General features: G+C 39.4%; 1 protein-coding gene across 7 annotated transcripts; it reads left to right on the top strand.

Annotated features, from left to right (window-relative positions):
* The first annotated feature begins 128 nt into the window (after positions 1–128).
* On the top strand, positions 129–17,286 carry LYRM1 (LYR motif containing 1). 7 transcript variants are annotated; one of them, XR_014895514.1, is made up of 7 exons: positions 129–331; positions 5,392–5,480; positions 7,567–7,725; positions 8,803–8,895; positions 10,586–10,698; positions 12,828–12,978; positions 14,870–17,286. XR_014895514.1 is itself a non-coding variant. In XM_085302145.1 (6 exons), exons 3-6 carry the CDS (start codon positions 7,567–7,569, stop codon positions 12,880–12,882), a joined length of 420 nt encoding a protein of 139 aa, XP_085158271.1. In that variant the 5' UTR covers positions 129–331; positions 5,392–5,480; the 3' UTR covers positions 12,883–17,286. The 7 variants fall into 7 exon arrangements, 4 of the variants coding, with proteins under 4 accessions (XP_085158271.1, XP_085158278.1, XP_085158288.1 ...); XR_014895512.1 differs by having other exon boundaries at positions 14,724–17,286; XM_085302145.1 differs by having other exon boundaries at positions 12,828–17,286.
* Positions 17,287–17,319: the final 33 nt, after the last annotated feature.

Raw genomic sequence — 17,319 nt, 5'->3', positions numbered from 1 at the left:
AGGCGCCCCGGCACGGACGGGAAGAGACATGGTCCAATTCACTCACCCTCCGCGGCGCYCAGCGAGACGCTGCCGCTGCTCCCCCGCTCCCGCCCCCTCCCTCTCCTGCATCACTTCCGGGGATGAGGAGTCAGCTGGCGGCGCCGCGCCGYGCCACGCTCCGCGGCGTGCCTGACGCCGCACGCACGCTGAGGGCAGAGCGGGCAAGGGGCCCGCGCCGCCGCCGCCGCCGCCTCCTCCCTCGCCCACCGGAGCGGGGGRACGGGGCTTGGCGGCGCCGCACTACTGCGGGAGGGAGGGGAGCGGGGCCCCAGCGCGTCTCTTCCCAAAGGTAAAGAGCGGCGGCGGAGGACGGATAAGGCGGCGCGGGGAGGGAGGAGGAGGAGGAGGAGGAGGAGGACAGGGAAGGCCAGAGGCCTGGGGACTAGCCACCCCCCACCTCACACCCCCCCACTGCCCGCGTTGGTTTAGCCCAGCCGCGGAGCCTGGCGCTCGCGGAGGGGGCAGCGCCGCCCGGCCGCCAGGGGGCGCCGCCTCCGCCCCCCCCGCGCCAGGCCCCTCTGGGCAGCGCCGCGGGCAGGGGCGGGGCTGCCAGCGCCATCTTGGAGTCCGGCGGCCGTGCGCCGGCGCTGCGGTGTGTGCGCGGGCCCCGGGGCTGCAGCTCCTGTTACGCCGGCGGGACGCGGCTTCGTGGCCAGAGCCGGGGAGGCCCCGGGGCAGCCGCTGTGCTTGAAGACCCCTAGGCCTCGTTCGGAGGCCTGTGGCCTCCGTGCCCCCAGCTCCCTCGCCACGGGTGGGAAGCAGCTCCCTGTCCTCGCCTCGCCCCCCGGGCTGTGGGTCCTGTCCCGGCGAAGGGTGAGGGCGGGCCCGTGTGCTGTCGGTGAGGCAGCGACAGCAAACAGCTGTGCCAGCAGCTTCCACGAGTCAGCAAAGGGTTTAAAGCTCCTTTAAAACCTAGTGCTGGTGAAGGCCCCGAAAGCTARTCTATACACCACCTCAGGAGAATCTAATGTAAATACTGATAAGGCCATTGTCAGGGAACTTCTGAATTTGAATTGAATTCATACATTTGATCTCAAAAAAAATTTTTTTTCAGAATATACTCTGGTATAGTGTTCAAATTATGACTAAAAATTTTCAGTAGTGTATGTCCTGGGAGTGAAGTTTCAGAAAATCAAAGTATAGTGTTGTGACAGCTTTATTAAATGAACCAAGGAAGGAAGAAAGAAAGGGGAAAGGGAGGATTGTTCCTCTGCTGTGTTAGTACACATTTTCTCAAGTTTGGGAGCTGTTCCAGTGCTGGGAAATAAYGTCTGTTCAGGCAGGCAGTTGCATTTGGCTCAAAGCCAACATGGGTATAAGGTACATAAATCTATACTGGGTTTTTGTGTCCCTGTAACATTTCTATATGTCTCTGTATTATATAAGTGAGGTCAATCAAGGATACCTGAGATTTTATTGTTTCCACTAAATTTCTAGCACTGCATTAAAACTTTTCTCTGCTTGTGACTAATAGCTAGCTCATAGCTAAAAAAAGGAGAATAAAAGTGTTTCTAGATCTGTGAAAGCACAAGTGACAGTGTTGCACAGGACTACGGTTGGATTTATATTCCTTCAGACTTTACCTGGAAAATGTCTGCTTTTAGGAGAAATCTAAGAAATATTTAAAGCAATTTGCTGTTTTTCCTTTTTCCTCTCCCTCCCTCCATAGTCTTAAGTCAGCATTTCTAGTCCTCCTGAGGCAGCTACTTTATTGAAATGGAGGAGGCACCCCTAGAATAAGCTTGTGTATGTCATACCAATACCAGCTAATGCCTCAACAACCACAAAACTAAGAAAATGAAAACTATGTGATCTAAAGGGACTAGTTAAAGGTTTCCACTTCCATTATCCAAATTTAGAAAATGTTACAGAATCCTAATTGTTTACAAATTCACTTGTTTGAAATGACATAGGAAAAACATGGAAAAACTCACACCTTTTACCATTTAATTACATTCTCTTTGCTTTCAGTTTCCTTTCTTCTGATCAAAAGACCACTCTCTGTATAAGGGTGATCCAAGTTCAGTCCCAAATCCCAGGCATGAATAGAATGGCAGAATTTGCACTGCACTGATGGACAGCATAAGTACAAAGACTTAGAGAAGGTAGTTCAGAGGTGGTGATCGGTGTTTCAGATCACTTCAGTGAAAGATAATGATACAACAAAATCTAAAACCATGTGAAAGTCACCTTGTTTTCAGATGTCGCTACCAAACATAAAATGGTTCTTTTTCACCAAAGCTGTGTAGGTTGTAGATGGAAATAATGAGGAAATACTTAGAATCAAATTCATCCCTAGTGGGAATTTCTTGAAACCTACAGGGTTGCATCATTGGTAGTAATTGAGGATGTGACACCATCATGGAAGAATATGATCTCTCTTAGTTTGTTTTTCACCGTGTGAATATTTTGGCTCTGGTTTTGCTATGATTTGGGTTTGACTGAATCTTTGGGGGGGGGRGTGTGAATACTAAATCAAAAATGAAAACCCAGTCGAGTTGCCACTTCTCTAGGTATACACTGTAGTCACATGTGGTCAAATGTTTGCAGTGTACTAGCTGTCACAGGCCACTAAATCCTGTTGATTTGAGTAAAAGAAGGTAAGATGACTGTTGTGGAAAGTAGATCTTGAGATTTAGTATTACTGGAAGGTCACTTGGGTGATCTGCCCAGCTATCACAAGAATCCTTGATCCCCTTTCTTTCCCTGTGCAGGCACTGACTGTTCTAGCTGTTGTCCCACATGGAAATGATAGGCCAAAATCACTGCTGGTGTAAGATTTACACAAAGGACGAATCTAAATTCCTGACTGTAGTTGCTGTAAATAGCTGTGAAATGAAGTGAATTTTTGATTATCATCTGTTGCATTAGCAGCAGGAAAGAGATGACAGGTGGAATAAGTAAGCTTTAAAATAAAATTAAAAGCCAGATACAGATTTTGTTGGTGGGGGCATTTCTTTAAATAAATGTTAGTCACAGTGTGGATTTGAAAATATGAGATACATATTTCCATACAGGCTGAAGTTTACAGTTTTTATATTATAGTGTTGATGCATATCTTTTTAAAGTATGTCACTTATTTCCATAACAGAAATGTGATGATAGCTTTGATTCAGAAGGCAGTCGCCCAGCAGTTTGTCATTGCATCTTTAAGACTCCTTGCCAGTAGCAAAGCAGCTGTCAAACAGAAGTTATGTTGTCCCTAAATAAAACAATTTACATATGAGAAGCTCAAAGCTGCTTTTTCAAATTATTTCACCCAGAGTTCTGTTCCCCACCTTCTCTTTCCTTTCGCAAATATGGTTACAGCATCAGCACTAAGTGTCTGAACGTTACTAATGAGTGCCCTAGTTAGCTCAGATGTAAGAGAAGAGATCCATTGTTTTAAAATACTCTTTTTTTTTCCCCATGGGCTATTATGTTCACCCTTTGTTTCCTAAAATCCTCTATGCACTGCTGGCAGATTTGATGTTTAAAGTCAGTAGATGATACTTGACTTGAAAAGAAAGGACAAAATAAAATAGACTTATAACTTCAGTAGAGGAACTGTACAAACAGGAGGAAGACGCTAGACACACGTTCTTATTTCAGCCCTCTTCCTTAGGACACAGCTGTAATTTGGCTGCTTCTATATGAATATTTTCCTTGCAGCTTGCCCTCTGTCCTAACTTTGCTTTGTGTCTGTGCTGTTGGGGGACACTTTATAGTGCAGTTGACAGATTGCGTTACTTATATAAACTTTTAATTTAAATTCTATACAAACCTGCAAATAGCAAAAGAATATAGGTGTTTCAGATTATTGAACTTTTGCATCAACCATCCAAAAAAAAAATGTTTCCTGAAAAAAAGCTTGTTATTATATTTTACAGTCTAAAGAATTATTTAATTATCACCCAAAACATTTGCATTTTCATCATGCAGTAACTCGTTAACTACTCAAGCCTCCTTAGCAGGTTTGGGTACAATGGGATATTTCATGTGCTTGATCTGCATGTTGATAACAGGGGTTTGCATGTAGATCAAAAGAATGATACAACCTTGTATTGTCAGAACTGTCTGCCACAGCATCCAGCAAATGCTTATTTGGGAGCCAATGCATGGCTCACTTCCAAAGACTTAATTCTAACAGTCAACTCAAAAGAAGCCTGTAACCTAACACTTTTACCACTGATATATTTGTGCACGCAGACCTACCTTTGACCCCTACCAGTTTGTTTTGTTGCAGTCAGCACCTGAGATTTGCTCAGCTAATACAATAGCCATGTACTTTTGGACAAAAACGCTTGTGGTTAACCTCCGTGGGCTGCATTCTGCAATGAAATGAAGGGCGGTAGAAGTTAAACCATGGGTGTGACTGCCACAAGATGAGTGTTAGTGGGAAAGTGGTGTAACATCCACTTAGCATTCCAGAGATGTGCAGTGTAATTATAATTTAAATGCCAAAGATTTAAGTAGCAAGATGAGTAACTAAAAGGACATAAAAGCCTCCCTTATCTTTCTGTCCCACTCAAATTAATTTTGCACACCCACAAAACTAATACAAGTAGTGTCACTTGACACCTAATACATGATCTGTACCATCACTTACATTTCTGTAGGTGTAAGCTCTGTTTATATCAAAGAAAAAATTCCAATCTCATTTATAGGTTTTTAAGTTGAAAATAATTCTGCGCCCTTAGTGGAATTATCCATTTTCACATTGTCACGCAGATCAGAACTTGACCCATGGTTTGGCTTTTATCCTGTTTGTTTTCATCCTTGTCCTTGATAGAAGGGGAGGGAAACTTCTCACACCTGCATTTCTGCATCTCTGCAGGAACAGTTTATGAGCAGGTCTGTAATGTTAGAAATTGTTAATTAAAGTCAGCAGTAGGAGCAGCTCATTGCTAAGTATATATGAAAATCTGCTTAATGTCTTTTACAGCATTTAGTGCATGCAGCAAGGAAAGCAATAATATGAACCTGCAGCCTGTCTCTGTACCAGGGGCATAGGCAATGGACTACACAGCCCTGTATTAATTTCAGCTCTGAGAAAATTAAAAAAAAAAAAAGAAGAAGAAGAAGAAGAAGTAAGTTCTAGGCAAGGGATGAGAAGCAACTAGTGGTAAAAATAAATTACAAAATTTTAAACAAAGTCTTTATAGATGCAAACAAACTCTTGGTAGTGCTCATAATCCAAAAGTGACAGGTGTGATTACAGCTCTGAACAGAGGGTGTGCATGGTCCCAAGTTCTGGCCTCTGAAATTCTGATTTTTTGAAATTCTGAAATCTGATGCTTAGGTCAGAATTCAGACTTATATTAAAAGCTTTGTTTGCCCCCAAGGTATTCCTCCTATTTGTCTTTTTAGATTACAAGAAAAACCTGAGCTGAAAGTCTCCAGTGCTACCTTCTGTTAGCTGTCAGCAGGGGAGAAGAGTATTTCCAATTCAACCAGAGGTGAGACCTTGGAATAAAAGCAGAGGGGTGAGGCCAGGAGGGGCTGTAGGTAAGGAGAAGATTTGGGACTTAAGGTTGTGCTAGGTCAGTTCTTGTAACTGGAGTGTTTATAATCTATGTAAAATAATGCACTCTACAGAGGAAGACAGTAATTCTTCAGATACAAGTGCATGCATAGCTTTGTGTATGAGTAATTTTATTGCCTGAAATGGAGCTATAGAGTGGATAATGCAAAGTATTTATTCCAAAATGTTTGAAGAACAGGGACTGCTCCTCTCTTTTATTGTGCGTATTTTGTTTCCAAGAAATACCATAAACATTTACTAGAAAAACTTCTGCTGTATATGAAGAATAATTTTTATCTCTGGAGGGAAATATATGATTGCTTAAACATTTTAAGGGAAGAACAGCAAATAAAACTGCTCTCTCAAGAATCGGAGAAAGACAGTTTTATGTCAATAATTCTTAAAATCCCTACCAACATGAAACAACAAGAAGTCTTTAGATCATAGCGATGGTTAACACAAAAAGGAGTATGGGTCAAATCCTGCCTTCAGGTTAGCATCTGTGATTCCAGTTTTGGTGAGGGGAAGATCATGTGAATGTCTGAAGTCACAGGAGGACTGTACTGAAAAGAAAATATCTGAAGGTTAGCAGCATTTGAGATTCAGCCACTTGAGACCTCTATGGCCTGAGAGGTGTTTGATTAATAAACGTTCTTACACTCTCCACAATACTAGTAATTGTCAAAGACTGCAAGGACATAGGGCGGTATCCACATCATCCAATTTTTCACAGTGATTTGGGTGCATGCATAGGGAAGCCGATTTTCCTTTATCGCCACGTGAAAGAGTGCTCCCTCCAGAGGGCAGTTCAGGCCGCCTAGGTTACCCTGCTCCAGAGGAGCTATCCTCCCTTTATACTTACCACAGCACAGGTCTGATTTCAGAGCAGATTCAGCCACAATAGCTAGAGCTCCAGGTTGGCAAATGGATCCTGAGACAGTCAGATAAGGTCCTATCCTTGACCCTTGTTTCTCATTGCACCCGTAATAATTTTTTTACTTACTCACTTTGCAGTGTCCCTGCATTTTACTTTTGGACAGTAAGGCATCTCTGACAGCTCTGATTTTTTTTTTCTCATTTTTTTTTCTGCAAATCTAATCCATGATAGATTGGAATTGGAATTTGGAGAGGAAGCCATGTTGTTCTTCTAGCCATGTATTTATCACAGGGGTATTCAAGGTCTGGGATGAAATATTGGTATCGCTTTAATGACAAAATACTCATTTACATAGAATGAGAATAGGATTTCATTCCTGATTTTTCACAAAGATGCCTAGCACAATTGTAGGCTTATTCAGCAGGATCAGGAGGTACTCAGATTTCTGAAAAACAGGACAGTCAGGACTTCCCTAAAGCCACAATGAGAGTCTGCAACACAGCAGCATTTCTAACCTCTCCTGTAATGCTTAATCAAACTGCTTTCATCATCTTTTAAGTGTCAAACTCCAGTGTGAATCATTATTACACACTGTAATGGTATCACAAATGAGTTTCTTGGCACCTGAAACCCACACTGGTTTTCAGCAGTACTGTAGTGGCTTTGTCATGTGCTCTGTTCACAGATTTCAAGGTGCTTTGCGAAGATAGGGTAGGCATTGTTATGGCAATTTTACAGAAAGAGGGATGCCTGGTAAGAGTTTCAGTGACTTGCCCAATGTCTTGTTGCAAAATAGCAGTGAAACACAATCCAGGTACCCTGGATGCAGGATTGTGATTCATCAAAGCACTAAAGCAAGCGCTTAATTTTGAGCAAGAGCTTAAGCTGTTTGGATGGAGACAGGTTTAAGTATCAGTTTACATACTTTGCTGCATTGAGTTTTCAGCTTTCAGCAGCTAACTTATATTTACAGCTACTTCAGTTCTCCTGTAACTCAGCAGATTTTTAGATGGATGTTGAAAAATTTAGATAGGTGGAAATATTTTTAAACTAACTCAATTGTGTGAAAAATGTACTGCTTCGTGGCCTTTTAGCAAGCCAGTGGTCATGCATATGTTTGGAATTTTGTGTTTTTTTTATTTAGATGACACTAGTTACTCGACGAGAAGTTCTTGGCCTTTACCGCAAGATATTCCGAATAGCCAAAAAATGGCAGTCTGCATCAGGACAGACAGAAGAAACTATTAAAGAGAAACAGTACATTATAAGTGAAGCCAGAACATTATTCCGAAAAAATAAAAATGTATGTGGGTTTCCTTGTGCCTTTCATTTTCTGAATGATTCTCTCCTTGTGCTGTGTTCTCTTAGTGATTGGACGTTAAGATGTTAATACCAGTTGATTTCCCAAAATTCATTCACCTTAAGAACGGGTGCGAACACATTATAAAGTGTATTTAGCTTATAGTTTAAATTTCAGCCCAAAATAATAATTAAAAAAAAAAAAATCAGATCTTCTTTAACCTCTTCAGAAGGCTAAAGGATGTAGGGCTTTCATTAAAAAATGGCAAGAAAAAGCTTAATTCCAAAAATATTGCCTATGAAATTATCTGAAGCCACTTTTGATCTTTTAGAAAGCTAGCTAGGTATATCATTACCAGTGTGATGGCAAGCAGAACTCAGTAGATTGTTATGCTTTCTTTTCAAAGCAACAATAATTGGCACTTCTTTAAAAGAGGCCTGCCTTTAAAATTTTTTTTTCTTAAGATACAGGCATATCTTGATATTGCAAACTTTTTTCAAGAGGGGCAAATACAGACTCCACAGTAATCAAAGGTTTTTTTTTAACCATCACAATATTTATTGATATATTATTTTGATATAGGACAGAATTCAGCTAATGAGTGAATTTAAGACCCACTTTATACCACATTTCTGACTTCAAAGGGAGTTTTCTACACGGAATGAGAACAGAATGTAGCCYGAAAGGTCTCTCCTCTTTTCCCCTAGCTACCTTGCAATATGAATGGGTCAGTGTTGTTTTTCATGGAGATAGTAGTAGTTTACACGTGCATTGTCTTTTTTACTAAGAAAATGCCATGTTTGGGTAAAAAAACCCTCCTTTCAGAGCTTCAGCTCTGACATACTGTGGGCCTTAATATCCAATGCCATCAAGCCCAGAACTGTTGAGTCAAGGCAAGTGCTAATGTTACCTTTTATGGATGTGAAAAATGCAATCACTGTATGCTTGGGGTTGCCAAAAAAACAAGCAAAAAAAAAAAAAAAAAAGTCATGTGGCTGTACATCACTTACACTTGAGCTTCTAATTGCTAATTGCTGTACTTTTTCTTTTCACAGTTGTTTTAACTCTGTGTTATCTTAGGTAACAGATCCAACGCTGATTAAACAGTATATAGAAGAATGTGAGGCAAGAATAGAAATTGGACTTCACTATAACATCCCCTACCCAAGACCTGTGAGTATAAATCTAGTCATAAGTCTTCAATAAAATCATAACTTCACATCACTGTCACTACACGGCATTTTAAAATRAGCTTGTACTTAAGTGCTGTGATAAATCGGAACCAAATGAGCCAAGTATATATTGAAATATTCTCCATTTGCGGATTGGCTAATTTCTTCTCAAATTAAAGAGTCAAAACTGCAATATCATTGCATGAGGTGATCTCTCAGGGACTGCAAATATTTAGGTAGTCTTGAGTGACCAATGAATCATAATGTGTAGAAAAAGATGGTAATGAAATCAMATGGAATCAAATCTGTTAATCTTTCCACATGAGAAAATAAGAATATTTAATTATATTACATTTGTGATGGATACAATAATTTTCACAGTCTATACCTCTTGTTAAGTGTTCTTGTAATAAATTGGGTCTTGTGAGGTGCCTCTCTGCCTATCTTGTTGCTCCTGTTCATCTATTCCTAGAGAAAAGCCTGCCAAATATTACTGAGATTGATGGAAGTCACGTCTTCTATTGCATCATTCAATATAGTTTCCTTACTGCCCTGTCATTTGTGTCTGTATTACTTTATGCTGCCTCCCATAGAGACTTCTTCTCTCTTTGTATTGATTAGTTCACATTGTCACTTATATAGTTTCCTTATCAGGCAGGTCACAGTCATAATTAATTTGTATCATCTTCATCTTTATTTATAAGATGCTTGCTGAGGATACAGTCACTGCTGGCTTTCACATATACTTTGTTCTTCTTCTCAGTATACAGAATAACAATGCACGTGGCAAGTAATGCTCCTAGGAATGGGCTTAAAATGTATGCTCTGCAGTGGCTTGCAAATCCCGAAGGACCTCTCTTGTAAAAGACTAAGACCTCTAACGCCTCTCTTGCAAAAACTCAATGATCCTTATTTTTCATATTTTACCATATCTGCTGCTTTAGTCAGTGCTTTTACTACTATTTGCAGCTAAACAGCTATCTTAAAGGGTGTCAGCCTCAGCAACAATAACATCTGACTGCTAACACCTACAATTTTCAATCACTTTGGGGGGAGTATAGCTGTATGACTCCCACTAAGTCTTATGAAGTACAAAGACTTTGTCAATCAAAGCCTAAGCCTGTCACCTATTGCTCCTTATGCTCGTGGAGTCAATGACATTGATTGTGCATTTSAATATGGTATATGTAATCATGACAATAAGAAGACAATCTTTCAGTACATACACAACTTGGAGTTATTTTGTGGCTTGTTAGCTTGGTATGAATAAAGCACAGCCAGCTTAACTTGCAAGACTTCTATGCAGGAATTTATAGTGTTTTCTGGGTCTTCTAAAGGCCTTGTTCTGGAATACTGTATGCAGTACTATTTCAACAAATGTTTTTCATCGTTACCATCTGATCTCAAACTACAAAGTTACTAAAGCTTAAAATTTACAGGATTTAAATGATTGCCAGTGTATTTTACACAATAAATACAATATTTAGGGCCTGAAAGTTAAATCACTCATCACTCTGAGCCAGCTGTCCTCCAAAAAATCTAAGAAAATAATCTGGTTTGAGACAGCATGGTTATGCTCTCCCAAGTGTGAAGAAATTATTTAAAGCTGCATGAAACCTAGTCTGTAGATAAGGCTTCTTTTTCTTGTAGCTTCTCAACATGCAACTAACTGGTGGGATTCTGTTTTCTAGATCCATCTGCCTCCTATGGGTCTTGCCTCTAAACAAGGCCGTGCATTTCGACACCAGGAAAAACTGAGGAAGTTTTCCAAGCCAATATACCTGAAATCCCATGATGATATTTCGTAAGCCATCATTTAAGATGTGAGGTGTTTGGATTGTAATTCTGCAACAATTTTTTGTCCAACTGTGAATGAAGCTGTTTTGGTCACAATCTCACACATTTCCTGAGGCCAGAAGGCTAACTGAATACAATGCATATGATGGATAAGGTTGGTCTAATATTTATTACAATTCAACCACTGGCTGATCAATAAAAGTAGTAGTTTTCAAGGAGTGAGGTGTGATATGAAGATTACTTTGACATCAGGACAAATTACAGCAGTTTCTAATACCGTGCTGATCCATAGCAGGGTATTTGATAGTTGGAATGGAGACTATATATGCTCAATTGTGGTTCAAGGTAGTGCCTTATATAAGGGTCAGCAAAAAGCAGAATGTCCAGGAGAATCAAGCAGGCATAGTGCCGCCTTCTGAATTTCTTCCCTTTGGAGAGGGTGAGTGTTGAAAGGTAAAGTTTGGAATTCCATTACACAGCTAAGAGTAAAACATTGCAGTGTTGGGTTCCTCACGTTCTCATGAATGGATGGAGGRAAAGCTTTTCCCCTCTTAGTAGCAATGCAGGAGTAAACTTAAGGTGCTTTGTGTATCATCACCATGCATTTTTACATAGCTTTTCAACATGGTCAGCACCCAGGCTTTCTCACATTGAGAAAAGAACCCTGATTTCTTAAAGTATCTGCAACTACCTTTTCAATTGCTTGAGTTCAGGGGATATTTCTGTTTCCTTTGTCTCCTGTGAATGGAAGTGAAATGAAATTCTTTTCCTCCCCTCACTGGCCACAAATTGTTTTGGCTTCTTCTGATTCCTTTGGCTTTACCAGGCTGTCTACAAAGTCTCTTCAGGAAAGTTATGGAAGTTCAGGAAGTATGTCCTTCAGGCTAGAAATACCAATGAGACCAAGCTGTGGACAAGGGTTGCACTGTACTGGGAGACTGTGTAAGCACAGCTGAGAGCTGCTTTAAGGACAAAGGGCATAAGCAGAGACCTATTCTATCCTGAAGGTAGTGATAGCAAAAAAAAGTAAATTTGAAAAATGCAGTATTTATTATTTCCTGTTAAAGTGGGCAAAACCAATGAAATCTCATTTTTCAAGATCTCCAACTGATCGGTAAAACCCTAATGGAAGATGGCAAAGAAATAACCGTAAAAAAAGGTTAAAACTGATCATGTATGGAGGAGCAAAACAGTTCCTTCTCCCAGAACGTACTTTTAACAGTGAAAGAAATACAGGCCAATGAATAGGAAAGTACAAGGAAACAATCAGAAGTGCTAGTCAGCATGACAGGTACTGGCTAGCCCAATTCCTGACTACCCTTAATAGCTTCAGTCCACAAAGGTATCTGTTCCCATGTAATTATTTCCTCATGTGGGAAATAACCTCTACTGAATATGTAAAATGTCATTGTTCTGCCTCTTATTGGGAACTTTGCAAATTTATTGCTACCAGGAAAACACAAAACTCCTTTAGCCTAAGAAGAGGGGGAGGGAGTACAGAGACAGTTAAAAACAACATGATTATACATTTCTTAATCCTTCACTGAAAAAAGTCTAAATAGAGTCTTTTACCATCCTCATTTTGATACACCAGCGTGGAGATAGGTCAACTCAGCCAAACCAAAATGTGTAGAGACATGGAAGCTTAGACTCAGTCTTTGTTATGAAGCTATGACTTGAAACTTTTCAATTTTAAAATTAATGTGGCCAATTAAGGTAGTGATGCCGTGATTCATCAGGTAAATAAACAGGCATGTATATGAGCAGTCTAAATATACTGCCTGTATTATAGTCACAACTCTTTATAGAGCACATACTATATATGCTGTGGATGCTCTAGATAATTTCTAAAGAATGCCCATAAAAGTACAAAAGATTTACACCAACTGAAARTAACACTATAGGATTGAGTTTATTTCTTAAGGGACATATTATTATGCAATTTGTAAAAGGCTCAAGTAGTCTAATGTAATTCAGGTGAGTATCTAACTTGTTTAACTGAAAATCCAGTAACCTGAACTGCAATAACAGCATCATATTATTAGAGATATTTTAAAATGCTTAACAGTCCATTAATTTTTCAAAGTGTTTGAGAAATGATGGATTAACTAGTGCTTGATCCTCTTCATTTTCCAGCACTGGAAGGCCAAGACTGAAATTTGTTACAACCTCTGGCTCCTCAGCTGAATGAAGGCATAGACCCGCTCTATTGTTAAGTCTGGAGAGCAAACCTTTCTTTCACAGCCTAAGTTAAACTCTGTATGGAAGGGAGAACCTGCCTCCAACAGTATCCTTTTGTCAAGCTGTTAAACTACCATGCTGATGGAGTTTCATAAAAAGAATATCTTCTGTAACTCACTCCAGCTGGTCACTGGTACTCATAAATAACACCAAGGACCATAGCCCTCTTGCAAAATACAACACCAAGTTCTCTGACAAAGTATCTCAAAGATACTGCAATATGTCATTTCTACACATTGATTTTATTTGCAAAAAGATGCTGCCCTAAAATGCCTTTGAGTTCTTGAGAATTTGTAATGCACTGTACTGCCTTAACTTCCATACTCCCCTTACAATAAATCCTGTCTTTTTCCAATTTATCATGCTAGTCAGGAGATGCTTTAGAATTTCAAATTATTTAGAATTTCAAATTGTCTGACGGGTTATTATTCTATAGAAATAAAAACCTGAGTCAGCTGCTTGAACTCTCCTGTAAGCTAACCCATAGGCAATGCAGTGGTAATTTGTTGACATGACATCTGCCCTTAAATATCCAGAAACACCGCTTTTCTAGAAATTGTCTAACGCTATCATTAATAAGGTCATAACTTACGAAACAAAACAATTAAGCCAAATTCAGCAGTAACATTACCGAGCACACAACGATTTAAGCAGATGGGATTGGCACCTGCTTATTGAGTGTACTCCTTCATGTTTTATATGAGTGAAGAAGCTCTCATTAAGTTACAGCAATGACCCAATCTATTCCAAGGGAAGTATCTTAGAACAGAGATATGGTTAAGTTGGATTAAGTCATTCCCACTAATACAAGTTTGTTCTTGTAATACATTTTATATCTGGAGAAAATAAAGGTAACTTGGACTTTGGCCTCTTGGGGCCCCACTATGTATTGGTCAGAACTGATGTCAATAGAGCCATCTTTTATCCACAGACAGGTCACTTCTTTGATCATACCTATGAATTCATTTTCAAGAATGTTAATTACAGGAAGAGACCTTCACTTTTCACTAATTTTTCTAATCCTATGAGCCAAACATTCTAACTTACAGGAACTCATAAGAGGACAAATTGGGGGCCTTTGCATTGTCTTTTTGCCTTTTCACAGTATAATTTTCTCTTTTAGCAGCCCAGCAGTGTCATGATCAACAGGCACTTTCTGTTTCTAAAATGGCTTTTTTTGTAAAGATTAGAAAAAAGCTTCCATCTCCTGAGAAAATGTTCCAACTCTACTGGTYTTTCAGCATCACTAGCTGAAAATCTGTCCCTGCCATTTTTAAAGGCACAAGTGTCTGTTGCTCCCCAGTGTTTGTGTACTGCTCCCCCCCCCTCCCCAGCTTGGGCTGATTAGTGAGGCTGGGCATTTATGGTCTGCAGTAATTACGGGGGGGGAGGGGTTGTTTAATGTGAGTTTCTCACTGAGAAATAGAAGTACTAAACCCGTAAAACTAAGAATTCTAATACTACTACTATAAGGAACTTCATTTGCCTGCAAATGTTTTACATTTTAATCATGAAATTAAAATTCATCCAGCTAACAGCTGAGTTGCCTTTTTTTCCCTTCTTAACTCAGCCAACAAATGTTGTCAAGTCTCATGCTCTGCCAGTTTATCATTCTTCAGAAAACCCTAGATAAAACACAGCAAATAATGTTGAGAAGCTTACTTCAAAAAAAAAAAAAAAAAAAAAAAATCACAGAAACATATCTCTAAGACAGATATCTCTCACAGTAAGTTCCACTGTTTTTTTTTGTTTGTTTGTTTTTTGTTTTTTTCTCTTTAATAGTAAGAGCAGCTCAGGAAATCACATACTTCTTCAAGAATTCAATAACCATGAAATAAAGCAACTTAGCCATACCTGATTTCTCCTGAAGGGGACATAGCAACAGATAGATGCGTGAACCTTCTTTTACAGCCTTTTTCCATACCTRAATCCTTCAGTCACATCTACAAAAGCTCGAAATAAATCTTTATGTTCTAATAGATGCCTTCATCTCCAGTCTAAATATCAACACAGAAGAATTTAGAAAATTACCGCAATAGCAAAAACATTGCACACAATGGAGCAAAGACACTGTATCTTCACAAGAAAAGGAACCACAGTAACTGTGTCATTCAATAAACTACCCATTAGTGTTTGTTCCTGAAAAGACATTAACCAGAAACCCACATGGCAAGCTACCACAGAGTATTTTCCAATAGTTTGAAAGTAATTTATCTTCACAGAATGTAATTTAGTTAATACTAGTGAGTCTCGTTTTTAATTCGTAATGGCTTAATGTATTTAGAGGACTTTGTTCACAAGACTGGCATTATCTGAAGGAGGATGCAGAAACTCAATCTTGTTTTCRATTTTTCAGTTCAGTGTTTTAAGAATTTTCACTGTACTGTTGCCCCAGTCTCCCTTCCAGCAGTGCCTCAGGACAGGGTATTATCACAGCAGGTAAGCTGTCACCAGCGTCACTTAGAAGCATAAGTTCAAGTCTAAACAGAAGGATCCTTCRGAGAGCAGTGGCTGAGCAGAGCCAGCCATGAGGATGGATCTGCTACATAGGTGCAGCCTCCCTGGGTCTGCGCCTCAGCACGAGTGTTGTGTGCAGAGGGGCTGGAAAAGGAGGCTGCTGAGTGCTTTGTTCTCTCTGATGTTGCAGTGGCCTAATTAGTGATCTGAATTGTTCATGCGATTTTGCTTGCCATACGTATCTTCGTAACAGACACAGGTAGCAATTTAAAAATACAGTAATTACAATGTTTCTTCAAACATATGCACTAACTTTCAATTAACTTTAACGATACAAAAAGTCAAAAGCATCTGCAATATTCCATTAAGACAACTAGCAGGAAACTGTATTTTTAAAAGACTACTTTTTCATTATTTTTTATTTTGATTTACTTAGCTCTTCAGAAACATAACTCCCCTCTCAAAAAAATCTTATCAGTTTGGGTGATCATGCTGTAACAATAATATACAATGAGATTTATTTATGCTGCACATGCTAAATGTAATTCCATCTGAATTTTATTAAGGCTAGTTTTTCCCTGTCAGTAAGCTGAAACACCTATACAACTCTATCAACTTTTTTTTAACAAATATGCATTAAGACTTCAGATCTGTCATCTTTGCACTAGTAAAAATGTAACAATATGCACCAAATGCCAACTTACTCTACTGCTTAAGAGGCATCAGATATGGTAGATAAAAATACTGTACTAATTACCTATGTATATTATATGCAGAGCAGCAGTATACAATGTACCTGTAGCATAGCTTGCTTACCTGTATGTTACCATTCTTAAAAGTTACTGGTTTATAAATATCTATATAAAACATAAAGCAGTGGTTAATAAAACAATAATGAACACTGTTTTCTCTTATAATAACTACGCACAAGACAACAGATAAGTTCCTATGATAAGATCTGCATGGTTTAATTAGTTGTAGCTGCATAACTTAATGATTGTAGCATAATACTGGAACTGCTGAATTATAGCTGTATCTGACTTTTTGAGACCTCAAGCAAGTCATTAAGATGCTGCAATCTGGGCAATCAAAAAATGAAGAGACTCCAAATTAGGGGATGTTTGTGCTTTTTTTTTTATTAATGTTTGCCTTGATCTTTGCACTTCCCTTGCACTGTGTATAAAACAAATCTAACGATCCACCATCAGTACCTCCTTGGCATGCTGTGGGTATTAATTAATGACTGCACAGCTCTTTGAAGATGTTCAGGGCTATTTTATTTTTCATTAATGTTTGCAAGTTACTTTGAGCATCACTGATGAAACAGCTTAAAACAAGTACAAAATAGCAGGTGGTTATTAGTCCAACATGCAAGAGGGCAAGACAAGGAAGTAAAATCAGACTGTGAGGGAAAGGAAGCTTAGCTCCTTTCAGGCACCTTATATGTGTAGGTAAATAAGACTGAAATAAAAATTTAAAACATCATGAGAYAAGCATGCTGTTCTGAGAAATGGYMGGCTCCCAACACATGTGCTATCTAGAAGTTTTCCATAGAAATTCTGGGGCAAATCTTCAAGGACTAKCAGTTACTATAGCTTCCTAATACAGCTCTGGCAGTTTATTCTAGCTGAGGRTTGGTTTTATATGTTGTGAGCAAACTATTCTTGTCTCCTCCCTCCTCGACCTACACACTCCTGGGATACAGAAGTGGTAGGCAGATCCAGAGAGAGCTGTTTGTAAGAGCTGTGGACTAGGCTCCCATTAAAATCAGCAGCAAAACTCTATCAATAATCTCTTCGGGCCCAATCTTATAAACAAAGAAGCCCCATGAGTGCAGCAAGGTGGAAATTCTGTTCATTCCGATCTATTGCAAAATAAAGCCTAGACCTTTGAAAAATGTTTCTGTGCTCTTTCTTTAATCACTCTTCCC

The sequence above is a fragment of the Rhea americana genome, unplaced genomic scaffold, assembly GCF_003343005.1.
Source record: "Rhea americana isolate MKP2758 unplaced genomic scaffold, rheAme1 scaffold_10, whole genome shotgun sequence".
NCBI lineage: Eukaryota > Metazoa > Chordata > Aves > Rheiformes > Rheidae > Rhea > Rhea americana.
Note: the sequence above shows the minus strand (reverse complement) of the source record. Positions and strands in the feature narration are given on the sequence as shown.

Bases quoted from the DNA above. Each gene is read 5' to 3' on its own strand.
- LYRM1 (XM_085302162.1), top strand. From the start codon at position 7,567: ATGACACTAGTTACTCGACGAGAAGTTCTTGGCCTTTACCGCAAGATA. The intron at 7,726-8,802 runs GTATGTGGGTTT...GTGTTATCTTAG, and splicing joins TATTCCGAAAAAATAAAAAT to GTAACAGATCCAACGCTGAT. The intron at 8,896-10,585 runs GTGAGTATAAAT...TCTGTTTTCTAG, and splicing joins ACATCCCCTACCCAAGACCT to ATCCATCTGCCTCCTATGGG.